This window comes from Fusarium mangiferae, assembly GCF_900044065.1.
Source record: "Fusarium mangiferae strain MRC7560 genome assembly, contig: FMAN_scaffold007, whole genome shotgun sequence".
NCBI classification, from domain to species: domain Eukaryota; kingdom Fungi; phylum Ascomycota; class Sordariomycetes; order Hypocreales; family Nectriaceae; genus Fusarium; species Fusarium mangiferae.
Genome location: NW_024573927.1, coordinates 2,419,282 through 2,442,829, shown reverse-complemented (window position 1 = coordinate 2,442,829; position 23,548 = coordinate 2,419,282). Strand labels below are relative to the sequence as shown.

The 23,548-nt window shown below is 48.0% G+C and overlaps 12 protein-coding genes across 12 annotated transcripts; 4 read left to right on the top strand and 8 right to left on the bottom strand.

The window, feature by feature from the left end:
• Window positions 1-47: 47 nt before the first annotated feature.
• FMAN_14046 (uncharacterized protein) lies at window positions 48-1,110 on the bottom strand (the record flags this gene model as incomplete). The annotated part of the gene is made up of 4 exons (XM_041833592.1): window positions 48-407; window positions 463-573; window positions 629-939; window positions 1,008-1,110. The coding sequence occupies 4 exons, from the start codon at window positions 1,108-1,110 to the stop codon at window positions 48-50; spliced, it is 885 nt and encodes a 294-aa protein (XP_041683940.1).
• A 2,016-nt stretch (window positions 1,111-3,126) lies between these two features.
• FMAN_14045 (uncharacterized protein) lies at window positions 3,127-3,962 on the top strand (the record flags this gene model as incomplete). Its single annotated transcript, XM_041833591.1, has 2 exons — window positions 3,127-3,340; window positions 3,394-3,962. 2 exons carry the CDS (start codon window positions 3,127-3,129, stop codon window positions 3,960-3,962), a joined length of 783 nt encoding a protein of 260 aa, XP_041683939.1.
• Window positions 3,963-4,405: 443 nt separating this feature from the next.
• On the top strand, window positions 4,406-4,954 carry FMAN_14044 (uncharacterized protein; the record flags this gene model as incomplete). Its single annotated transcript, XM_041833590.1, has 1 exon — window positions 4,406-4,954. One exon carries the CDS (start codon window positions 4,406-4,408, stop codon window positions 4,952-4,954), a length of 549 nt encoding a protein of 182 aa, XP_041683938.1.
• Window positions 4,955-5,225: 271 nt separating this feature from the next.
• FMAN_14043 (uncharacterized protein) lies at window positions 5,226-6,338 on the bottom strand (the record flags this gene model as incomplete). The annotated part of the gene is made up of 1 exon (XM_041833589.1): window positions 5,226-6,338. One exon carries the CDS (start codon window positions 6,336-6,338, stop codon window positions 5,226-5,228), a length of 1,113 nt encoding a protein of 370 aa, XP_041683937.1.
• Window positions 6,339-7,429: 1,091 nt separating this feature from the next.
• FMAN_14042 (uncharacterized protein) lies at window positions 7,430-8,080 on the bottom strand (the record flags this gene model as incomplete). Its single annotated transcript, XM_041833588.1, has 1 exon — window positions 7,430-8,080. The coding sequence occupies one exon, from the start codon at window positions 8,078-8,080 to the stop codon at window positions 7,430-7,432; it is 651 nt and encodes a 216-aa protein (XP_041683936.1).
• Window positions 8,081-8,562: 482 nt separating this feature from the next.
• On the bottom strand, window positions 8,563-9,276 carry FMAN_14041 (uncharacterized protein; the record flags this gene model as incomplete). Its single annotated transcript, XM_041833587.1, has 2 exons — window positions 8,563-9,053; window positions 9,105-9,276. 2 exons carry the CDS (start codon window positions 9,274-9,276, stop codon window positions 8,563-8,565), a joined length of 663 nt encoding a protein of 220 aa, XP_041683935.1.
• Window positions 9,277-10,341: 1,065 nt separating this feature from the next.
• Window positions 10,342-10,903, top strand: FMAN_14040 (uncharacterized protein; the record flags this gene model as incomplete). Its single annotated transcript, XM_041833585.1, has 3 exons — window positions 10,342-10,590; window positions 10,640-10,819; window positions 10,883-10,903. 3 exons carry the CDS (start codon window positions 10,342-10,344, stop codon window positions 10,901-10,903), a joined length of 450 nt encoding a protein of 149 aa, XP_041683934.1.
• Window positions 10,904-11,125: 222 nt separating this feature from the next.
• Window positions 11,126-13,167, bottom strand: FMAN_14039 (uncharacterized protein; the record flags this gene model as incomplete). Its single annotated transcript, XM_041833584.1, has 5 exons — window positions 11,126-11,776; window positions 11,971-12,092; window positions 12,142-12,175; window positions 12,283-12,407; window positions 12,780-13,167. The coding sequence occupies 5 exons, from the start codon at window positions 13,165-13,167 to the stop codon at window positions 11,126-11,128; spliced, it is 1,320 nt and encodes a 439-aa protein (XP_041683933.1).
• Window positions 13,168-13,727: 560 nt separating this feature from the next.
• FMAN_14038 (uncharacterized protein) lies at window positions 13,728-15,263 on the bottom strand (the record flags this gene model as incomplete). The annotated part of the gene is made up of 1 exon (XM_041833583.1): window positions 13,728-15,263. One exon carries the CDS (start codon window positions 15,261-15,263, stop codon window positions 13,728-13,730), a length of 1,536 nt encoding a protein of 511 aa, XP_041683932.1.
• Window positions 15,264-16,287: 1,024 nt separating this feature from the next.
• On the top strand, window positions 16,288-17,637 carry FMAN_14037 (putative endo-1,4-beta-xylanase; the record flags this gene model as incomplete). Its single annotated transcript, XM_041833582.1, has 1 exon — window positions 16,288-17,637. One exon carries the CDS (start codon window positions 16,288-16,290, stop codon window positions 17,635-17,637), a length of 1,350 nt encoding a protein of 449 aa, XP_041683931.1.
• Window positions 17,638-17,883: 246 nt separating this feature from the next.
• On the bottom strand, window positions 17,884-19,728 carry FMAN_14036 (uncharacterized protein; the record flags this gene model as incomplete). The annotated part of the gene is made up of 6 exons (XM_041833581.1): window positions 17,884-18,080; window positions 18,133-18,201; window positions 18,254-18,417; window positions 18,471-19,016; window positions 19,074-19,275; window positions 19,326-19,728. The coding sequence occupies 6 exons, from the start codon at window positions 19,726-19,728 to the stop codon at window positions 17,884-17,886; spliced, it is 1,581 nt and encodes a 526-aa protein (XP_041683930.1).
• Window positions 19,729-21,421: 1,693 nt separating this feature from the next.
• FMAN_14035 (uncharacterized protein) lies at window positions 21,422-22,604 on the bottom strand (the record flags this gene model as incomplete). Its single annotated transcript, XM_041833580.1, has 3 exons — window positions 21,422-21,520; window positions 21,569-22,217; window positions 22,276-22,604. The coding sequence occupies 3 exons, from the start codon at window positions 22,602-22,604 to the stop codon at window positions 21,422-21,424; spliced, it is 1,077 nt and encodes a 358-aa protein (XP_041683929.1).
• Between the last annotated feature and the right edge of the window lie 944 nt (window positions 22,605-23,548).

The window sequence follows — 23,548 nt, the reverse complement described above, 5'->3', positions numbered from 1 at the left end:
TCAAGGATCCAGCTCCAGACTACATAAATACTACCACAATTTGTTGTTTAGCAGACTTTAAAACAGATTAGCGATTTCCAATAGAGAGGTAGGACGTGCAACATACTACCAATGACACCGTTGACGGGAATGTCAATCGAAGTGGTATAACTAGCAGCATCACTCAGGAGGTATACATAGGCACCTCCCAGTTCCTGGATCTGAGCTAGTCGGGGCATACCGCCATAGTACTTGAGCTGCTGCTCCCAGTCAGGTTGTTGCGGCACCCAGTATGTCATAGCGGTATCAACTAGACCTGGAGACACTGAGTTAACACGAATATTATACTTTGCCCACTCCATGGCTAGGGTGTGAGTCATGTTTCGAATGCCAGCTTTGCTTGCCCCGTAGGGAGCTGAAGGTACGCGCTGGTATTACAGTGAGCTCCTATTCAGTGTATACGGAGATTTATATAGTACTGACTTTATTCGGGCGGTATGAAGCCATGGATGCCGTGAAAACAACAGCGCCCTTGATGTTGAGCTTGATGAAGGCGCGTGCTGCCGCTCGAGCGCAGTAAAACGCACCAAAGACCTGTGATACATCAGCGTTGCCCGGACAGTAGCACTGGGTATTGGGTCGCAAGCACGTTAATGTCGAAAAGATTACGAATCTCTTCCTCGGTGAAATCCAAAGCAGCTTTATGGTTTGTTCGGCCAGCGTTGACCACCATGCCATGAAGAGCACCCTCTGATTCAACGATCTGGTCGACCGCCGCTGTGACCGTAGCCTCCTTTGTGACGTCGGCTTGGATCGCCTTGAGTTTTCCCTGCCATCTCTTTTGCGCTGCGGCGAAATCTTCACCTGGTTCGGCGTAGTCGATTGAGTAGACAACTTGAGCGCCGTTGTCGAGGCAAGCCTCAGCAACGCCGAGACCGATACCGCGATTGGCACCAGTAACTTGAACGAACAAAGTTAGCTGTGGCCCATATGAAAGAAATAGACCAGATGGTGCCTAGGCTACTCACTCGCAATCACCTTGCCAATTAGCGTGACTTTGGTCTGATGCTGCTGGGCGACAGTAGTGGTTGGCCCTCCAGCGGTCTCGGCCTCAGTGACTGACGTGCCCATTGTGTCTAAAGTGCGGGGCTTGCTTGGTGATTTTTCAAGCAATGAAATAACCAGTTTAGAGGGCTTGTACTCCGGCATAAGAGACGAATAAGTAATTGGGTTTTACAATCAGGAAACCTCTTATTTTATACTTGTCTATTTCCCCGTAAATCATTCCATCGATCGTCTGAATACGGAGCGCAAGATCATGGAACCTTGCCAGTAACTCGAGACGCGATATTATGTGGATCTCGACCTCGTCTCGAGGCACATGCAACAATCATTGGGGGAGATGTGCCAGGTTCTGGTAAATGTAAGCTAAGTTTGATGACCCCCAGCCGAAGGTATCTTAGAGGGAAATAAAAAACGACCTCTCGATGGGTGAAACGCCAGCGAATTTTGGTGTATTTGGGGTCTTTTAATTTTTCTCCTCAAGCGGTACCCCATCAGGAACCAAGCCCCATTCAGAGTAAGGGCAAACCTGGGGAGGTTGTTGGCCCTTGCTTGACAAGATATCATGCGGGGTAGTTACTTTCCAGAGCTCGAAAAGCAAAGCTAGCCTTTGCCAATTTTGACATCTTCACCTTGAGCCGACCTACCACTCTCCATTGGCCAGATATGATCCTACACTGCCGTTACAATGTGCCGTGTTGAATCATATTCAGTCGGAAATATGGGACTATTAATAGAGCAAAGACGGGCTCCAATCTTGGTTACATTACCGACGAGCCTTGCTCTTTGACATGGGAGAGATTATCTCGCTGAAAAGGCTTGCGTAAAGCAACAAGATTGTGAGTATATATATGTCTAAGCTTGTCCCGACACTCACTTGTGAACTCCTTCAGTCTATAGAGCATGTCGCAAAAGACCCATCGACTTGCGAGTACAGCCACTGCTAGTCCAGAAAAACAGGATCTATCTCTCCTTGCCCATTTGCAACTAGCCTCTGAAAGACGTTTTTAACGGTATGAGGAACTATTAGGCGCAAAAAAAGCTAAAAGGCGCACTCTTGGAGTCTAGAGCTGATGTTAATGTCACTTCCATCATGATGATGGGAGCCAAGGCGGCTTTGCAGACCTTCACCACTTGCGGCGGGAAGGTCTGCTGTCAAAAGCTGGAGGCTGCGCTGTTTTCCGGAAACTTGATGCTGGTCAAAGTCATCACTGAAAAGGAATGAAGCATCGAACAGTATTTAAAGCAGTATCTATAGCATTACCGAAGCCTTTTGTGGTACCGGCCCATATCAATATTCACCCTGGACTGATGTAAGACCCATACATCTTGCTCTCAAGCATGGACAAGTTGAATTTGATATCGAGATTTTCAAAACCCTGATTGAGTGGAGAGCAGACGTCAATGCCTATTCAGTGGTGGCAGGGCATCCGCTACAGACGGCTACTGTGAAGGCTCGGGACCTGCTTCTTCTACAAGCTGGCGCAGGCCCTGGACGACTCCCGAATCGTTGAAACCGATGACAGAACGCGAAAAAGTCACCAAATGACAAATCGCAGCGGGCTTGGTAGATGCTGAACATATCCGACTCTTGATCTCAAATGGCAAAAATGTCAGCGAGGCAGCCTATCGCGACGGTGGCATGACGGATTTACAACATGCATCTATAATGGGCCATTTCAACATAGTACACTTGCTCCTTCAGAACAGAGCGGATGTAAAAATGCTGAAGGGGCTGTGAGAAATGGTCGTATGGCACTCTAAGGTTCTGCAGAGCATGGAAGACTTGATATCGTGCACATGCTTACTATCGGGTAGGAATATGCAATGCGATTGCCTGGTCAGGCATACATATCCATAAGTAGGAAAAGGAGTCCAAGTAACAAGGGTTTAATGAGCATCGTTTCACATTCAGCATCGGATTCAGCGGCTGACAGTGGGCACGGTCGCTAATAAACGGCCTGAAAATGACAGGTAACCCCATCACGTTACGTCAGTAGTTCCAGTGTTTTTATAAAGGCCAAGTTGATACACGTGTGATCTTTACTGTCGCTAAATAAAACCTCAATCGCATGTCAAACCACCATGACCAACTCTCAGTTTCCTCCCTACGAGGGCACAGAAGTCATTGGCTTCCAATTTTCGAATTCTACTGACCCTGCGTCACTCTCGGATGAGAATACCGAGCTCGGCAAGATATGGGCGGCCACGCTAAAGACGTATCTCGACCATCCAGAAACGGGCATCGTCTGGTGGGGGATTGTGCATGACCCTCCGAACAAAGCTAAGCTGTTTATCGGTAAGTACCGTGAAGCAGCTCGATAAGAAATTGTGCTAACGAGAATCTCCAAGATTGGAAGAGTTTAGCTGATCGGGCTCAGTTTGAGGCCAGCCAACAAGCAACGGAGCTTGCCAGCACCTGGAAATCCGTCACTGTAGCGCCAGCCAGTAAAGATACGTACAAGTTTACCTCCAGCGACGTCGCTAGGCAAACGGCTTTATGCAGCACCTACGACACAGTCACAGCTCTGCTCAATTTCCGATTCGCCAATGCGCTCACTTCCAGCGAAGTTCAGCAATTGGATGCCATACTCCAAGAGCTAGACCGCGCCATCATGCTCAGCCCAGGCGCTGTTGTCGCCAGCTACTCAGTTGGAGGATGGGGCTCAGACTGCAGATCATACTGCGCGGCGTACCGCTATCTTAATGCTGATGCGTTGAGAAATTTTATCCAAGGCGACAACAAGGTCAGAGGGTTATTGGAAATTTTGCAGTCTCGCGCTTCTGGCGGTATGCAACTTGAGTTTCTGGAGACGCGAGTCTATAAACAAGGCTGGCAAGGATCTGTTACGAAGACAGAGCCTGATAACCCGACTTTATCGGGGTTCATGGCCGAGGCGCAGGCCATGTTTACGTTCTAACTCGGCTGGTGCCCGATCCAAATAATGGCCCTAGGGTAAGCCTGGCTCCGAGCTCGGGGGATCGCTCCGGTTATTAAGTCGCACCAGTTAGAGAGAGACGGACGACGTCGACTGTCAACTATGTATGATAATACTGTAGAAAGAAAAACGACAATTGAGCACTGCGTTTGTAGTCTGAATCATTCAATTTCATGTGGAAATCGCCTGGCTGGTAATTGGTGACTGAGAAGTCATGACAGCAAGGAGGGCTCACCATTGGTGAAACGCCGAGACTAACTCCTCATCGCCCACTTCGCGCTTGGTAGATTGAAGGGCGCATCGCAGGCCAATGACTCACTGTGTTCGGGAAGCGTATTTATAAGCATAAATCCTCATCTAATATTCATTTTCTCTTATTATCTATCGGTCTGCCAACGAGAAATTCAGCACGCCTCAAGCCCATTATGACGTCGCTCAGATCAAAGTTCCAGTCGCGATCCTGGCAAAAAGATCAATTCACCATCTCAACAGACCCCAACCTATTTCCCATATCCCATATTGCGGGCATTTTTAATTCAAGCGAGTTCTACTGGGCCAGCGCTCTATCACCTGAAGCCTTCAAAGAGGCCCTTCAAAACTCCCTTTCTTTCGGCGTATATGACTCGGCCCAATCCTCCGGCCCCGAGTCACCAGGCAAACTGGTTGGTATCGCTCGGCTCGTGACCGACTTCGTCACATTTGCGTATCTCACAGACGTGTGGGTTGATCCGACGTATCAAGGGAAAGGATTGGGGAGCTGGCTTGTTCGTTGTATGCGACAAGTGCTGGATGAGATGCCGGACCTACGAAGGGCTATGCTGCTTACGGGTGATTGGGAGAGGTCTGTGCCGTTTTACGAGAAGCTGTTGGGTATGAGCTTGGTTGAGCCGAAGAGGGGTGAAGGACTTGCTGTTATGGAGAGTAAAGGGAGAGGGCATCCGAGCTATGGGAAGTCAGGCTTAGGGTATGACTGAGGGTGACAAGCGACTAAAGAAGTACTTGTTGTTCAGAGACTAGGCGATTGGAAATTGACGGATCTTTTGCAGAAATTGTCTTCTCCTCGATTAGACTGCGGTTGGATATTCGCATGCGTCTCTCAAGTCACACGGGTTTGTTCGCCATTAGCGACGTAATCGAAAGAGCTTGGATGAACTTCTCGGCACCGAAAGATCAAAGTAATCCGAAATCAGTGTTGAATTTATGATCCCTCCTCTATATCGAATATCTGATCAATAAGCCACCGATCTACATATACCAAAGCTTCTGAAACCATGCGAGGCGGCTGTCAACCAGAGCCTTCAACTGTTGTACCACCCTCCCATCTTTAGTCCCTTTGTTCGGAGACCCTGCACTTGAATTCGGTCCCGATTTTAGTTCCAGATAACCGTCGACCACGCGGCATTGTCGCACGAATAAGTAAGAACTGATCTGTACTACCATTGCCAGCCGGAGATCCGCAAGTCCTGGCGTGGTGTCTCCTTGGATGACCTCAGCGCCATCCTGCAAGGCACCCAGTACAGCTGCAAAGCTTCTGAATAGATGCATGTGGCAAACAACCACTAGATGATGCGCCACAATGTTGTCGCAAACAGCACTATTGGTTCGGGTTCCGAGTTCCTCATGGAGTGACTGAGTAGCCTTTGTAAGTGTGGCTGAGCACGATAGCAACTCAGCGACAACCTGGTTGTTACGTAACTCATTCTGAGTACTCGAAACAGAACTGAGAATGCTGCATTCATCGTTTATGTCTTCAGAAGGGTTAAAAAGCCATGCCATGACAAGCTTGAGGACAGCGTCCTTGAGCAGCAACATCGGCGAACGTTGGTCAAAATCCCCTTTCCCGTGAGACGGCCCCCAGTCATCGAAAACTTCTTGGCTCTTATTGTTGAGGGCTTGGACTCTGGGTGTGAGGTGACCAAGGGTTTCCACGGCGTTCTTGAAACTGCAAAGTGGTAGTTGTCCCACTTGCGACAGAGTTCCCCTTGTTTCCAAGTGCCAATCACCTTGGAGTTCAGGGACACATAAATCTCCCATAGCATCATGGAACCCAAGTTGCATATTCATCGAGGTGTTGAACATTGATATTGATGGGTCTGTGACCTGGTATCTTGCATGCATAGTGTCCCACGAGTAAACTCCCGGCAGTAGTGCATAATTAGGCCATGCTTCGGGCATCAACTCCAAACACGGTCCCGGGGCTAAGACCGGCTCCGACTTAGGTTGGCTTGGAGCAACGGTTCCAGAAGCATGAGGTGGGGCTGACAGCAGAAGACTATACGTAAGTCCAGGTTCCTGGATACTCGCACAGTCATACTTCTCAGGCGTAAGCGGTGCCACAACAGCTTCCCTGCGACTCATTGGAGGCATAAGCAACGTCTTGCCCTGGTAGTGGTGCGAACTCGGACGGCCCTTGGGACGGCTAAGACTGTACACGCATTGAGTGCCGTGTCGAAAGCAACGACTACAAGCTCCCATTCTTCTTCCTCCAGGAGGAGTGCATCTTAGCTTTTGGCTATGACATCTATCACATGACTGCCGGCGTGAAGGTGCAGTCGTAGGCTGACTTGGCAAGGCGGGTGGGGATAATAGATCAAGTGGACTGGCGGTTGCGGACATTCTGCAGTGGTGAGACCATTCGGCGATCAGTTGTGAGAAATAGGGTAAAGATTGAATGAACCGTAGTTAGATACGGTCGAAGCATACTATGAGAAGAGACGACCCTGGTGAATTTATATCCAAGTCTGTTTCAAGACAACTTTCCATAGGCCATTTCGTATGTAATGGAATGCCAGAGCCCAAGATCCTATGACACACCTTTGCAAACCCTGCATGCAAATAAGCAGCCACTTGCCCACCAAGATCAAAGTCTAATCCGCTTTCCATCCCTTCCTTGTACGACATTTCATCAGAGGTTCTAGACTCACCATCAACGCTGAGCTGATGTCTGGTATCCTTTTGTGTTTCTGATGATCAACGGTGGGCCTTATGTTTAAGTGATATGCGAATATCTGATATTGCATGTTTTTCCAAGCTTGAGAGCACAGTAGCCTGAGGGAAAGGGATACGTTGTGTGAGGGAGAACGCCATGATATGTACATTTTCGTACCTGATAGACACGACACCAAACACAAGGAGAGAAACACGTACTACGGCCGTGCTGGATAGGATGCGGTAATGACATAATTCGGTCTTTGGCTCTGGGGGGTGTGACATATCCATAGTGAAAGTTGACAGATTCGCGATGTAGGGGGGTCCGTTGGAAGATTTTCAATATTTTAAATTGAGAGTGTTTTGGATCATGCAAGAGGCAGGATTCTCTCTACCTATGGGGTCCCGTCAATCTAGCTAGCTGTAATGCCTCATGCCCCTTCCACTCTACTATCTAAGCTCCCGGAGTAAAAGGTTTAGATAATATTCTTATAGAATAACCCACTGAATATTCAGTCTACCTAAGTCTCCTTAATACTCTCTTCTTCATCCTCTTTGATCTCCTCCCATTCACCTTTACCATCAACCTTGCTCGTGACATCTTTTGGCAGAGGAACAATAATTTGCGCATCAGTATTGATTTCCCAGATTTTGATCCAAAGTAAAATCTGCGTTGCAAGAATAAAGACACCAGCACCCAAGACAGCTACCCAGGCTAGCAAGATGATAGTAGCAACTGGTGAGTAGAGGATAAACCCCAGTATCCGCGGCTTGAGAGAAGTTGGGTATGTGCGATTGACCAGCCCGAAAGAAATTCGCCAGGCAGATTTGATGACCCAGGAACCATGGAGAAGCAAGAGAGGGAACATAGATGTGCAGGCCAAAAGTGCGAGATATTTGCGAAGCCGTGACGTAATGCGATCCTTGAGCCAAAAGCCAGGACGAGGCTGCGGGGTTGCAGTGCTGGATTCAATGACAGAAGTCTCTTTTTCGTCCTTTTTGTCATTTTGGTTGTCTTCATCGGGAAATGAGTCGACTTGCTTGGCTGACCACCAGCAATTGACTATGATGAGGACTGCGAGTGTCCAGAAGAGGTCGCTCTTGAGGTACTCGTAGCGGTTGGTGTCTGAGTACCACCAGGACTCATAATGTGAGCAGTGCTTGGCAGTCATTTTGACAATTGATTCAGATAGTAGTAAGAGGAATTGAGATAGATTACGGATCAGACGAAGGGGGAGAGTGTGTTCTTTTATGATGAAGGCTTGTGTTTAAATGGCTGCCTGGAGCATCATTTGCTTCCCCACATTCCATTGATTTGCTTGTTGTGATTGGCTTTGAATGTTGAGTACTGGGGCTATACAGTCAGCATAGCAGTCAAGGATGATTTAGCTATATATTTAATTGCTACGTAATAAAGCGACTTAACGACTCAGCCCCTTGGCTTTTGGCCACGTAAATGAATGTAACATCTTCCGTCCGTACCCAAATAAAATTTCAGCTATCAGATTGACCGAGTTACCAAAGAGACCTTGGTGTTTCTTGTTACCGCACAGAAGCGCACCAGACCTTAGACCGATGAAATCTCAGTACGTCTCAGGTTATCGTGAAACTCAATCGTTAATTACTGGTTAGAGCTCCTCGCTTTACGGCAAAGCTACCCCTGGTTGCATTCTGGGTTAGGGCTGGTATTAGGAGGGCCAGCCTTAATTTTGATGTTGACCGTGCCACTGGGCCCACTGATATCAATTGAAACCTCCCCAGCTTCAGTATTCTGGTCAATAACCTTCTCAAGGGCCGTGCGAATGATGTCAGCCTGGGAAGTGTCAGGAGGCTGAGTGCTGCATTCCTTCTTGGTAGCCTCGTTGATCTGGCCCGAGATAATACCAGCTATGGCAACGCCACCGGCATTGGCGACGAAGGGTTTGTTGAGAAACTCCCAAAGATTGCCACTGGAGACATACTCAGCAGTGCTCAACCAAGCGCTGTAGCCTAAGAGTAAGACGTAGTTGGTAGCTTTGACAACGCATTTCTGGCCAGCCCTGCACGTGCCTACAAGGTCGCGCGATTCAAGTTGAGTGCCATCAGATATAGTACTGTTGCCAACGATCTCGTTGATATCGAGCTCAACGGCAGACCTCTTATGGACTAAGGTTTGTCAGGACCAGAACGGACTGTATCGATTGATGTTCTCCTTACGTTTGTCGTCCCACTCATTCTCAGGGACACCTGTGAAGACGCCCTTGGCAAGCTCTTGCCAGCGAACGTTTTTGCCATCGAACTCGCTGATTTCACCGTGCTTGACACCGAGAGCTCCTTGGGCTCCAAGGAGACCGGCTACGACAGCGGTAAGGAATTGCGTGTAAAACATAGTGGCTAAGTTTGAGACAGCTTTTGAAGAGAAGATGATAGGATATTGCGATGAATGACACTGTATGATGTTGTTTTCCAATGCCAAGTTACGCCATAATTGTGCGGTTTTAAATAGTTTTCCTTTATACACAAGATCATTTCAAATAAAGTCAAAGCCGGATATCACAATTCAAGGCCTTGCTCCCAGGTATCTGTGGACACTCGGAATCCCGTTTCTTCTGTCGATCTTTGTTTTACAGTTTTTGAAGTCATCCTTCGCGAGTTCCTCCTAGGCATCAATAAACTTCTAAGGTTGATGATCAGCCTGCTCCGCCTTGTTTAGTTAGAGTTTGTCCATAAGCAAAGGATCCAGTTGCTCGTATGGAGGGTTAAACGGCCCCCAACGTCAGCACTCGGATGATGAGGGAATTCCCGCAACATGCAGATCAATGACGATCAATAACCCGGAAGGCAGATCTCAAACCGAAGGATTTATTAAGTTTCCGAAATTAGACCCGGAACTTGCCAAAAATCCGCAGTCCCTTTCTCATAGAGAATTAAATAGATACACTGACGTAATTGATTCTGAGGCGCATGAAGTAAGCATCAGCTGTGAGTTACATCAACTCAGAATAACACTCTTATGAGAAGCCCGGGAATGCCTTCGACCCATAATTATCTAGAGAAGAGGTTTCTTCGCTGCCTGATTATTGATCCTATGTCAGAGATCATCAAGAAGGAATATCTCAGGATCAAAGGATTTTCTGACTTTCTGAAATGGAAGGTCGGCATCTCCTTGAGAGGCGAGTTTCCAGTTTACGGATAGAAACATTGACGTAATTGTCTGAAGATCCACTGCAGTGCCAAAACTTCCTGCGCAATGGCTCCCCAGTCTATGAGAGTTTGCAAGTTGCAGGAACGTATTTCTGTTTAGATGGGCTCTCTGAAGAAGTATTAAAGTCCTGCGTCCACCCACTGATTCAACTCTAAACCATTCTCATCTTCATCTTATCTTCACAACCTGAAATCATCAACTATTAACACTTTCAAAAGACTTTCATCTTCTATATTAACTCTTTCCATCATGATGTACTCCCTGACTGTCTTGATCGCAGCTTGCACTGCTTTGTCTACTGGTTCACCCACACGACCCAACTCGGCTGGTCTTCAAGCTCGCGATGACCTTCTTGGACCAGCCACTTGTCCAGGCGGTGACAGCTTTGCCCTCAACGAAGAGGATGCTGCTGCTGGCGCCGAAGGGTTCAAGTTGTGGGTTGAGCAGGGTGCTGATGGAAAGATTGATCTCTCTGGTAACTTCAAAGGCCAGATTTCGGTATGTTAGCATCCTTTCCTTCGAAGTTCATAGCTAATCGTGGAATTAGAAAACTCACAAGGGCGTAACCTTCTTTGCTTGTGATTACAAGAGTGGAGGAAAGGGCAGCTATATCAATGGCAATTTGGTCCAGTCGGTCCTTCGAAAGGATGGCTATCTCGATAGCAAGTGCGGCAGTGGCAGAGGTGGTTACGAGAGCAGCAACGATCTCAGCATCGGCCGTACCTTTGTAAGCCCAGCACTACTATATCCTTTATCAGCCTATTACATGTCTAACTATTTGAATCCTTAGAACGGCGACCACTATTGTTAAAGGAAGCAAGTTACTGGGTAGCCTGAACTCTATATAGTTCTCTGTGGAGTCCTATTTGGCAGATTAGCAGTGTTAGAGGAATGCTAAGGGTATATATTTAGCTAGGATACTGTCTTTACCTAAGGCCAAAGCCAAGGCATTTTTGCAATACATTCCTTAACAACAGATACGTATCTTGAGTGGTCATGAAAAACACGTTAGGTCTCCATGATAGTATATTACTTAGGGATATTGCCTCTTCCTGTTTAGAATATCCAATATTGACTGATGCCCATATCTCGTGGCAATTGCTAAAGCTGAGTTCCGTTTACAGTCTCCACTGGGAATAACATAGCCAATATCAGCTCCCTTTTCAATGAGCCAAAGTACAACAAACTTATGCCCCCACAATGTGGCATGGCAAAGGGGCGTAAGACCCAAATCATCAATTGAATCCGGGCTGACCTTGCCCGTTTCTAACAGTTCACGGATGACACGTGTATGACCCTTCTGGTAAGCATATGAAAGAGGTGTGCGCCCATCCTCATCCATATGGCCGGGGTCAGCCTTGTACTTCCACAGCAAAAGTCTAACCACAGACTTCAGACCCCTTTCTGCGGCATACGAAAGAGGTGTCCTCCCTTTTAAGTCAGCGGAATCGTGGTCAGCTTGGCCAAGTTCCACCAGAGTTCGGATGACACCTACGTGCCCGTTCCTCGCTGCATATGAAAACGGTGTCAACAGGACAAACTCGACTTTAGCGGTGTGTATTATACCCAAAGTTGCCCCATTGGTGATAAGAAGCTCAACAATTGTCTCATGCCCATTCTCAGCTGCGAACGAAAGTGGCGTTCTCCCATTGAAGAATTGTGCCCCCCTGAATGTCGCCTTTGCCTGAGTATTAGGGTTGGCCCCCATATCAAGGATAGTCCTCATTGTAGTTTTGTATTCATGCTGTGCCATGTGTGACAATGGTGTACGCCCAAACCTATCCGGTCGGTCGATGTCAACATTTCCAGTTTCAAAAAGCAGTCTCGCAATTTCCTCATACCCTCTTGCTGCAGCAAACAATAGTGGTGTAGACATACTGTGAAGAGGATGCCGTAGTCGACTGCGGTGAGCCAGTCGAGAATCTTGATATCATCCTTCTTGTTCTGATTAGTTCTGATCTCGGCGACATCTTGGCGTGTTTCGGAGACAAGTGAGTGGACTGTCCATAGTTAGTGAGCAAGTGAGAGTGTACAATGCAGGCATCTTACCATCGTTCAACGCTTCTTTCAGTGGACGCTCGCCCTTCACGTCAGTTAACTGCACATACTGTAAGAGCTCCTTTGCGAAAGCCGAGGCCACAGTAGCTGCGTGTTCCTGCCAATCCTTGTTCTTGGCATAGTCACAAATACCTCGTATGACGAGACAAGGAAAGTGATGATAAGACCTGCAGCCGCCATTTCGATGCAGAGGATTTGTCCCCCTAGGTCTTTGTTGATTTCATTCCGTGATGCAGCGTCTTTGATCAACTTGTCACCTGATGCGATTAGACAGTAGTGTATGCGCATTCCTCTATCTTTCCTTTTTACAATCATCGATCTATCACAGAACTGACAAGGGTCCTGCTTTTCATCCTCGCTCTCATCTACATTTTCATCATCCGTGCTGCAAGTTGTGCGTCTAATATGATTATAAGACGACTTAAACAACACGTCTTCAAGAGACTCGTTCCGTAGAGATGCAGCAGCAAGCCTTGGCCATTTCTATTTCAGTTCTTCGAGATAATCCGGTATCCTCGTCCCGACCAAATTGTGTTGTGTCTCCAGTTGTGTAAGAGCTGTTAATAACGACTGAGGTGGATTTTTGAGTGATCCAGTCCGTTCAAACTCTCCCTGGCTATGTACCTTACCAGCATCCCACTTCACTACTCCTGGATAGCCACCAGAAGATGTACCAACAACAACATCTCCCAGATGGACCTTGTTGGATGGCACACCACCACCAATACCTACCATGAGACCGATCTTAATAGAGGGGAAAGTAGTGACTAGATGACTAGCAACTGTTGCTGCTGGGACATTTCCAATCATACCCTTTGGTAAGCAAGTAATGGCAATGTTGTAAGGCCCAATGGAACCAAGAGTATACGAGTTGATATCCATTCGGGGCTTTGATAGTGCTGGGTGCTGATGATCCAGCATGGCTGTAGCGGCCGTTAACTCCTTGGGCAGGGCGCTGACCCATCCCACGGTATATTCATTATGCGTGAATTGGTCCTTGTTCCTATCTTGACTCATCAGAGCTTCTGGTCCTGGCTTTTTGGGCAAGCGCGGATGAATTGGTCCAAAGAGACACACAGAGAAAAGAAAAAGAAGGCTAGCATAGGGCTTACGAAATAAGCAGCCCCCGCCATCAGGAGATGCGATTCCGAACCAATCGTAGGCTCGGGCCGTCTGAACTGACCTGCAGCTTGCACATGTGCCCTTGTATCCTTATATGGGGGTGTTTACTATCTTGGTCTCGAAGTAGGGGAAACAACAGAACTCAAGACTATGACGAAAGAAAAACATTACTTAGATGAGGGATACTAAGTTTGGACACATCCAGATGAAGAAGCCTGAACTTAGAAGATCCTTTCTTGGCTCGTCTTCGTATTTTATTTTTAAATCTTTAAAATACCCTGCTCCCTGTAGTGGCTCTATGCTTTACAGCACTGAAACTGGTTGAATTGAAGCTTGCCTAAGTCATGATCACCGTAGAAGAATGAAGAACCTGACACCGAGGTTTGTTGATAAGTATTTACTATTCTCTCCATATGTACCTGAAAACTATACACGGTGAAGCTCAAACATGGCGATTATTTGTTATCGAATCTCGAAACAAGCACGGATCCACCAAGACTCTTGGTAGCATAGTTAAGAATACCATAACGGTGCCCAGGGAAGAATTGCCAATCATTGCCAAGTGAGACAGTGGACCCGAAGTTGGTAAAGCTATTACCGTCGGTGCTATAACTGAACACAGCAGATCCAGCAGCACCAGGGCTGATATTAGCGGTGACACGGAGATACACCTTGCGATAGGAAACATTGTTCTGTCGGGCTGAGACGCTTCCAGTGGACTTGGTGGTCCAGTCAGTGTTCATGCTGAGGCCAGTGTTGAAGACGAGGTTGAAGTTGCTTCCTTCACGTTCGATGCCGATCCAGGCTGATGAGTCGCGAAGAACGGCAAGACCCGTGCGATCCCCATCGGCCATCTTGGAAAAGTCGATGAGCACTGTACCGGTTCCTTGAGGGCCGCGTATTCGGTGGGTGAGCGTGTTGCGAGCTTGATATAGATCCTTGGTTACAGTGGCAGTCTTCAAGGTCAGGCCGTTGTTGACAGTAAAACTCTTGGTATCAGGGTTATGGTTCCATTCCCAATCTGCGCGGAGGTTGGGACCAGTGAAGGTATCAGTACCAATAGGGCTGGGAACTGTGCGTTTAGGAAGTGGGTAGTCGTAGTCACCCCATTGGCCATTGACGAGAGTGATCTTGGGGAAGCCATCGCTGCCCCAGGTGATAGGCGCCAAAGCTGGTGCTCGCCCGCCAGGGTACATATCCACGAAAGACATGTAGTACCAGTTGCCGTTGGGTGTATCGATAAGGCCGCCTTGGTGAGGTGCTCCAGCTCGAGGCGCAGTGGCTAGTTTGAGGTTATCAGCGATGATGCGGAGGTCATAAGATCCAAAAGGTCCGTTGGTTGATTTGGCGATGTATTGTCCGGTGGCAGGGCGTGTCAGGAAGATGTACCAGTTGTTGTCTTTCTTGTACAAGCGAGATCCCTCAAGTGTAAGTGTCGATGGCGGTGAGAGAACAACCTGTTCCTTGACCTCGGTCTTCATATCCTTGGATAGCTGGGCAATGTGAAGGTCACCCCGTCCAAAGGCCACGTAAGGAGTGTTGTCAGTATCAAAGTGCAGACCAGCATCGTAATAGCACTTGTTGATGGTTGTGATCTGAGACCACGGGCCAGTTGGGCTCGAAGCACTGTAGACATAGGTCTTGCCGAACTCAATGCAGGCAACGAAGTAGAACTTTCCGTCGCTCTCTCGGTAGCGGAGAGAAGAAGCCCAGATGCCCTTGACGTAAGCTCGCTGTCCGTTCTCAAGGCTGTACTTGGAGGACCAGTCGAGAACAGGGACGGAGTGACCGATGTGCTCCCAGTTGACGAGATCGTATGATCGAAGGACTGGAGCGCCGGGGGAGTAGTGGAATGTTGAAGCAGTCATGAAGTAGGCATCTCCCGCCCGAGTAACTTCGACATCAGAGAGATCTTCCCAGATAACAGGGTTCGTGAACTTTTCTGCCATGGCGGCAGCGGCCGAAAAGAGGAGGCCAAGAATAGCACGCATTTTGAAGCCGTGAAGAATTAAAGAGCGTTGCCAAGGAGAACTCATCTACAGTGTTTCTCACTAAACTTATAAGAAAACGAGCGGCATTCGAAATTGGAATTTTGACATGAAACGATTGGCGCGCTTTAGCTGAGCAGGGATCAGCGTCCAGACTTCTTAGAGTTCTCACGGAAATATATCCTCCTCTAGAGCCACGAGTAGCAGCGCGCCAATGTTTATTACAGGGTTGGACCCCGCATTATGCACGATGCGACAACTTCAGGCTGAAACAAACGTGGTCAAACAAATCAGCAGACGCTTCATCTATTCGTCACTACTCGAATAATTAAGGGGAGCTGAACGCCATGACTAGCTGTATTAGCCTAATTTGGGCGTGTTTTATATGGATCGCTTAACGGAAGATCGGCACTTGCAGCATTCGGCATTTGGTAGATGTCATCATGTCCCCTTTCTGACAAGCGGAATGCCTCTTCCGTTACCCCAGATGAAGAACGGATACACCAGATGATTTGCGTTCATCTCAGCCCTGACTGAAACATGACCCAAAGTGTCTTCTTGTATCCGTGCCAATCAACGAGCCTCCACCGATATGCTGTCTGTTTCTAGTAAATGCTTCGTCATGTTCCGATTATCCGGGTTCTGCTTCCATGAACAGCTGTGGTCTAGCGATGCGCACAAATGGAAGCCTCGAGGTCGGTGTTAAGGATGGCTTCATGCCCGCATACTAATTAGGCGCGCAAATTATTTGTTCTCATCTTGCGAAGACATCATAGCCTATTTGTGTAAATACGGGAGTTGCTCGTTTAACATCGTTTAACCCAACGCTAGCAATTCTTAAGCGAATTTGAGTTGTCACCTTCCCCATAGGGGAAGTGAGATCTACATGTCAGCCAGCACAGCATCAGATACTTAAAGGCGACCACAAACTGATTATAAAAGTCCCACTATAGAATTACTCTTATTCAAGAGCCCGAGTTGGCAAGACATTGATTCATATTAACAGTTGCTTCGAGACATCTCCAACATGTGGTGGAACACCCCGCTGCTGTTCGTCAGCACCCTCCTGGGCCTCACCGGTCTTGCTCTAGCAGACAACCCTATCGTCCAGGACATTTACACTGCAGACCCAGCACCAATGGTCTACAACGGCCGCGTCTACCTCTTCACTGGCCATGACAACGATGGCTCTACTGACTTCAACATGACCGACTGGCGTCTCTTCTCGTCAGCAGACATGGTCAACTGGCAGCATCATGGTGTACCCATGAGCTTGAAGACCTTTAGTTGGGCTAATAGCAGAGCTTGGGCTGGACAAGTCGTTGCCCGAAACGGGAAGTTTTACTTCTACGTTCCTGTTCGCAATGCAAAGACAGGAGGAATGGCTATTGGCGTTGGTGTCAGTACCAATATCCTTGGGCCCTACACCGATGCCCTTGGAAAGCCATTGGTTGAGAACAATGAGATTGACCCAACTGTGTACATCGACACTGATGGCCAGGCCTACCTATACTGGGGTAACCCAGGCCTGTACTACGTCAAGCTTAACCAAGACATGCTCTCCTACAGTGGGAGCATCAACAAGGTGTCACTCACAACTGCTGGATTCGGCAGCCGCCCCAACAACGCGCAACGCCCTACAACCTTTGAGGAAGGGCCATGGTTGTACAAGCGTGGCAATCTTTACTACATGATCTACGCCGCCAACTGCTGCTCCGAGGATATCCGCTACTCGACTGGACCCAGCGCCACTGGGCCTTGGACTTACCGCGGTGTCGTGATGAACAAAGAGGGCCGAAGCTTCACCAACCATCCTGGCATCATAGACTTTGAGAACAACTCGTACTTCTTTTACCACAATGGTGCTCTTACCGGTGGCAGCGGTTATACTAGATCTGTGGCTGTCGAAAGCTTTAAGTATGGTTCGGACGGTCTGATACCTGAGATCAAGATGACTACGCAAGGCCCTGCTCAGGTCAAGTCTTTGAACCCATATGTCAAGCAGGAGGCCGAGACCATCGCTTGGTCTGAGGGTATCGAGACTGAAGTATGCAGTGAAGGTGGTCTCAACGTTGCTTTCATCAACAATGGTGACTACATCAAGGTCAAGGGAGTCGACTTTGGCAGCACCGGTGCTAAGACCTTTAGCGCTCGTGTTGCCTCAAACAGCAGCGGCGGAAAGATCGAGCTTCGACTGGGTAGCAAGACGGGCAAGTTGGTTGGTACCTGCACGGTAACGACTACTGGAAACTGGCAGACCTTCAAGACAGTAGACTGCCCAGTTAGTGGTGCTACTGGCAAGAGTGATCTCTTCTTTGTCTTCACGGGCACTGGATCTGACTATCTGTTCAACTTCAACTGGTGGCAGTTCAGCTAAAGGATTTAGAATCTGGATGGTATGAGAGTTTGCACTTCTTGTAAATAATTACTCCGAGGGCTACAGTATATAACTCTCATTGATTACGACGAGTGGCCATTTGCCTCAATTTCCAGCATCGTAATATTTCCCATGCATGTCTTTCATATCATCCAGTAAAAAGAGTTTCATTACCTCACCACAACTGAAGCCATACACCTTTGTATCAACCCAATAACAAGAAGGCTGTGCAGGGTTGATAAAGGCTTAGGTGACGTAAGGCTGGTAGGCAGTACCATTCTGTTGCGCCTCTCGCAACAATCGCTTGTTGGAGCGGCTGAGCCAGATCTTCATAACGATAGCGCAGGCACTAGAGGTTAAACCGAAAGCCATCATACCGATGAAGGCGCTGATGTAGCGAGGCTCCTCCTTCGTCACGAACATGAAAGGAGCAGTAAAGTTTCCTATCGGACCTTGTTAGCTATGGTTCAGGGATTTGGGTCGGGGTAAACTTACCGATTTGAGACAGAAGGTTGCAAAGTGCAACAGAGGCAGCTCGCTTTTCGGGAGTCTTTGCAAGAGCACCTAAGAGATAGTTAGGACCATATTCAGTAGTTGAAGAGCATGGATAACATACCGCTGACATAACCCATGATGAGAGGGTTGGCGATGTACATGCCACCAACGTAGATGAAAGAAGCTCCGTATCGAGCCTGGGGGTTGGTGGTCGCTAAGCAGACAATGAAACCGATACAAGCGACCGCAACAGGGATGGCATAATGCAGGCCACGCTCCTTGACCCTGCAACACAGCTATTAGTAATTGCTTGATGCATGAAATCAGCCGGGACTTACTTGTCAGAGTGCCAAGCGTTGACATATGAGCCGATAGCAGCAAAGATGTAAGGCGGCGCAGTGAGAACAAGGGCGATGACAGAGCTGTATCCCCAATCGGCAGCCAGACCACGAACAATGGAAGGGTAGAAGTTGGAGAAACCGTAAGCAGCAGAGATGGTGATGTTCATAAGAGTAAGGATGTAGAGCTTAGGGTCACGAACGCTAAGCTTCAATCCTTCCCAAGCACCAGTCTTGGCCTCGGTAGTAGAAGGGCGATCAGCGAGGACACGTGCAGCAGCAACCTTTCGCATATCTTCAGTCATAGTCCACATGGCGCTGCCGGTAGTCGAGTCAGGATAATCGGGGATGAACCAGATGCAGATCATGGCAGAGCCGGCTCCAGCGGTGGCGAGGATGATGAAGAGCCACTGCCAACCAGCTAGGCCGTGGGCCTTCTCAAGAGTGGCGTAGGTGGCGGCGGCGATGAGACCGGCTGAGCAGAAAGCAATGGTCTGGGCTGAGTAGAGGATAGCCATGCGGAAGGCGACTTCCTTTCGTGTGTACCTAGAATATTGTATGAGCTTCCGGGGCTGATGATGCCATTTGAATGGATGAGCTTACCAACAACCGAGCAGGTAGATAGCGCCAGGAAGAAGAGGTGCCTCAACAAGACCAAGAGCGAAGCGAACGCCCATAAGTCCAGAGTAAGACTTGACTCCAACAGTAGCGACACTGACACCTGACCAAACAATAGCCATGAGGCAAAGGTAGAGACTGGGCCGAATCTTGGTGATCAACATGTTACTGGGGAGTTGGCCAAGGACTGCAAAATGTCAGTATTGTCTCAAAACACCAACTACGCAGAGAGCTTACCATAACCGAGAGAGAGAATAGAGACAGCCGAAGAGAAATTGGCACCAGTAAGATTGAGATCTTCGTCAAACGTGCTTAGTCTAGCGTGACCAATTGATGCTCTGTCAAGGTAATTGAAGAAGTAAAGACACCAAACACAAGGCATGAGAGTCATATCAAGACGACGAACAATCTTCTTCTCCAGCTCGCGCCAGTTCGGAATACCAAGAGCGTCAATCTGCTCCTCGGGGCTAGGAAGACGACCTTCATTCTTGACATACCCCTCCTCTACCATACCGAGCTCCTTCTCAATGGCAGAAGCGGTATCGGCCTTCTCGTCAATGGGAGGCTTGACATTAGAACCCGGGGCCTGAATGTCTTGCGGAGGCGCATCACTGCCCGCTTTCTCATTGGGGGTCGTCATATCTTGACAAATAACGCGTAACAAATAGGGGGACAACGACGATTTAATTGGCAGAGAAAGGGAGGGCTTGCGATGTCAACCAAGGTAAAAGGCTGAGTACACGAGAACAAGACCGAAGACAAAACGAAGGTAGATGGCTTTTTTTATAGATGAGCGAGACACAAGAGAGAGAAAATATTGGCGATGGGAAAAGGGAAAACCCCGCATCTCTCCAACGTTGGCATGGCTGGGCAAGCTGGGGAAAGCCGTGTGTCCCCAGATGGTTGCATGTGTGAGCCAAGAGTCCGGGGCGACGAAGAATTCATCTCTATTGAAAACTGGAGAAGAGAAGGGTTCTGGGGCAAAACGGTCTTGCGTGAGAAAACACACAGACTGGATCGGACCCCAGATGAATTACAGAGATCGGCGGTGTCAAATGGTAATCAGATCACATCACTTTGAATCAATGTGTCTTTAGAGTCCTTCTACTGGAGTTCAATTACTACGCTATGATGCATTGGCGGTTGTTGAAGAGGCTGAATGAGGCTCTTTTTATCAGCGCTGTATTGCCGACCGGCCGGTAGGTCAACAGGCCAGTCTCAATCACTTTAGTGTCTTAAAAATGCCCATAACAAATCTCGCGTGCTATGATTATACCACGCTTTCATCAATCTGTCTAAGCAAGACGGAAAAAGAAATCTCTGGTATGTTTTTCCCGCTCTAGCAAACCATACGCCAAGCTCACAGAATCGCAATACCTTCATCATCTTCCCCAATGACTTGGCTTCAGGAGGGGTCAGCTCCCGTGTCTCCCGTCCAGCCTGGGCATGTTACTCCAAAAACGCAGAAAAAGGCCCGAGTCTTCCCGTGCCAAGGGCGGAGAGTCGATTACTGCGACCTGTGCTGTTGCTGCTCCGGGCATGACTACCCACTATAGTGGATTATTCCCGCCTGGGCAGTACTCCACCATCATGTCAGGGCCAAGCATTATGGGAACCAATCTCGCCAAGTTGTTGTTTTGAAGTGGAAAAAGGTTATTCTTAAGCTTGTTCAGGACCTTGGCGGATGGGGCTGTCGTTACCCGCGGGATCAGGCGTTCTCCGGATCCGACACTTTGCCGTGCCCAGCCAATCCCGCGGGAGATTTTCATGCGATTACTTTGTATACCAAGGAATCTGGCATTTTTCGGAAGTAATTCTGAGATCCTGTTATATGTACAGGCATGGATATCTCCGAAAAATATCAGATTTATTTTTGTTTCCCGCAAATATCAAGCAGATTTTTCTTCTGCATCGATGAATTTTGAGAGAAATCGGTCATAGCGCTGCCCGCCATAGTTGTAGGGCACTTACAGCGAAAAAACCACTCGACAAAAGCTAATGTTTTTCGCAAAGCTTATCAGCTGGATTACATACATACACCCGGCACTTGTTTTCTTGGCTTCAACCTGCCCTTGGCAAAGAAGTAGTCCGACTCGGATGTTCGTTCTCCGACGCCATGACCGAGCTGCGCAATTGAGATGGTAATGAGCGTCGTGGAATAATTGAAAATATAAGCGTACGCGGTAGTGATGTAGCAGAACTGCAGAAGTTGCTAGGACGAACAAAGAAAATATTGGGTTGACTCTGCAGCTACCGTCCCCTTGCAAAACGAGAAAAAAGAGGATTGTTGAGTTCCGATTGCCATCCAACCACCCTGTTGCGACCTGAGATACTCATGCATCCTTCGCCCATGACTCCCATTCATAAGAAGCAAGCATGAATGGCCCTACGCCATTTTGGCCATTCTCCAGCTTTGGTCTGCTGACGTAGTACTATTCCTGTCAGTAAATGAACATGGGCATTAGAAACGGTATACTCACTTCAAACGTGACATTTGAACTAGTCAATCCGCATTCAGCGACCGTGCTATTCAACACCAGTGACCCATCGTCGCCTTCGGTGACAAAGTTGTGAATCAAGCTTGTGAAAGCATCTTTAGCAGTTTCGAGATATTCATCCGAGTCGAGATATCCCAAATCAACAGCCTTCAGTAAGCCCCACGTAAACATGGAGGAGCCGCTACTCTCGATAAAGTTGCCTTCGCGTTCAGGGTAGGGCTCATTCATGACTTGCCACCAGCTGCCAAGATCTGGATCACGGGAGTCCTTTAGACCATTTGCAACAGACCCAAGGTATCCGAGTAGCTGGTCATACCCGGCATGTGACGTGGGGAAGTACTGCAATACCTCGACGAGGGCCATGAAGTACCAGCCAAGAGCACGTCCCCATACGTTGGGCGCTCGGCCTGTCTCTGGATCGGCCCATGATGCTTGGCCTTCGACCCATCCGTGCACATGAAGGCCGGTTGTCTCGTTGATTGTATGCTCATGTATGAGCTCGTACTGTAGAAGTATGTCGTCCCAAGCTGTGTCATTGTCTGAGTCGTAGAGATGCGTCCATCTGGCATAGAATGAATCGGCCATATAGATACCATCTAACCACATTTGATTGCGAAAGAATTGTTGATGCCTAAAAGCCGTTGAGTATTTGTGACGCGACAGTAGTTAGTTTGACATGTCTCACTCACCAGAAGCCCCCCGAAGGAGTTCGGGGATAAGAGTCAAGCATACGTCTGACTGTATTAGCAGCCGTCTCATATTTTGTTTCTCCAGTTTGATTGAAAAGATAAAGGTAGTTGTGCCCCATTCGGTACTCATCAAGGATATACCGCGATGTGTTGAGACCTTTGATGGAGCCATCCTCTTGAACAACGGGGCCATCGATCTGGCCGATATACCAGTCCAGGTATTTCTGATCTCCAGAAAGCTCGTAAGCCTTTTCGAATCCTAGATAAAGAACAGCATCTTGATACCCAAGGTCGGGTGTTATGCCCTTTGCGATCATGGTGTCTGCCATCTCCGTCAGATAAGAAAGGCAAAACTCAGCTCCGATGAGCATGATGACGAGAGATCGCATCATAAGTCGCCATATGTTAGACATGGTAAGGGTCTCTAATATCTTTCGCTGAATGACTATCTAAAATGGTTCAGTTTGATCCATCAGATACACAGCGATATATCTACCATATCCATCATGGCCACTCCTATAGCTCATGTAACCACAATACTTGATCACCTGGAAGGCAGGTAGCAATGGCCAAACGTCATACTGTTGGTCAATAAAGAGGTTTATGTGACTATGCACTTGTGATCAACTCTTGTTTCATAAAGCCTTGTTTCTTTATGCTTTGTGAGGTCACCAATGAGGGGAAACAATATGCAGCGGGTTACAACGCACCATCGTACCAATGGGATTCTAGCAATTAAGCCGGGAATAAATCCTTATGCATAAGAACATATGATATGCTGCCAGCATTAGTATTACTTTTTGGTCAATATTGAGTGGACGTCATTAAAGCCCCGTTTTAAGTGGGATGTTGTGATGTAATGGGCTTTACAGGGTAGCTGGTGAGAATGTTGTTAATTATGGCAATAAATTGTTATGTATAATATAAGGTCATAAATATCTTGATCTCTGGCAATAATTGACTTTTGCGGGCTAATCTCGCTGCAGTATTGCACTTAACTTTCTCATGATAATCTATTTGGACGATGTATTTATTGCCATCCTTCCAGTTGACCGGAATATGACTTGCAGATGGTGTTGTTGCCGTAATTGACGTGCATTTGTTTTCCTGCGGCAGCTACGGCCATTGTGTTAAGGATGAAAACGGTTAGAAAGCGCATTGTCTTGGTAGCCGTGTGGGTGGCTATTGATCACGAGACGATATAGAGGGGGCATTGATTGGGACGCGTAGTGACCTACAGACGAGGGCTGATTTGTGGTGGGATGAAGATCAT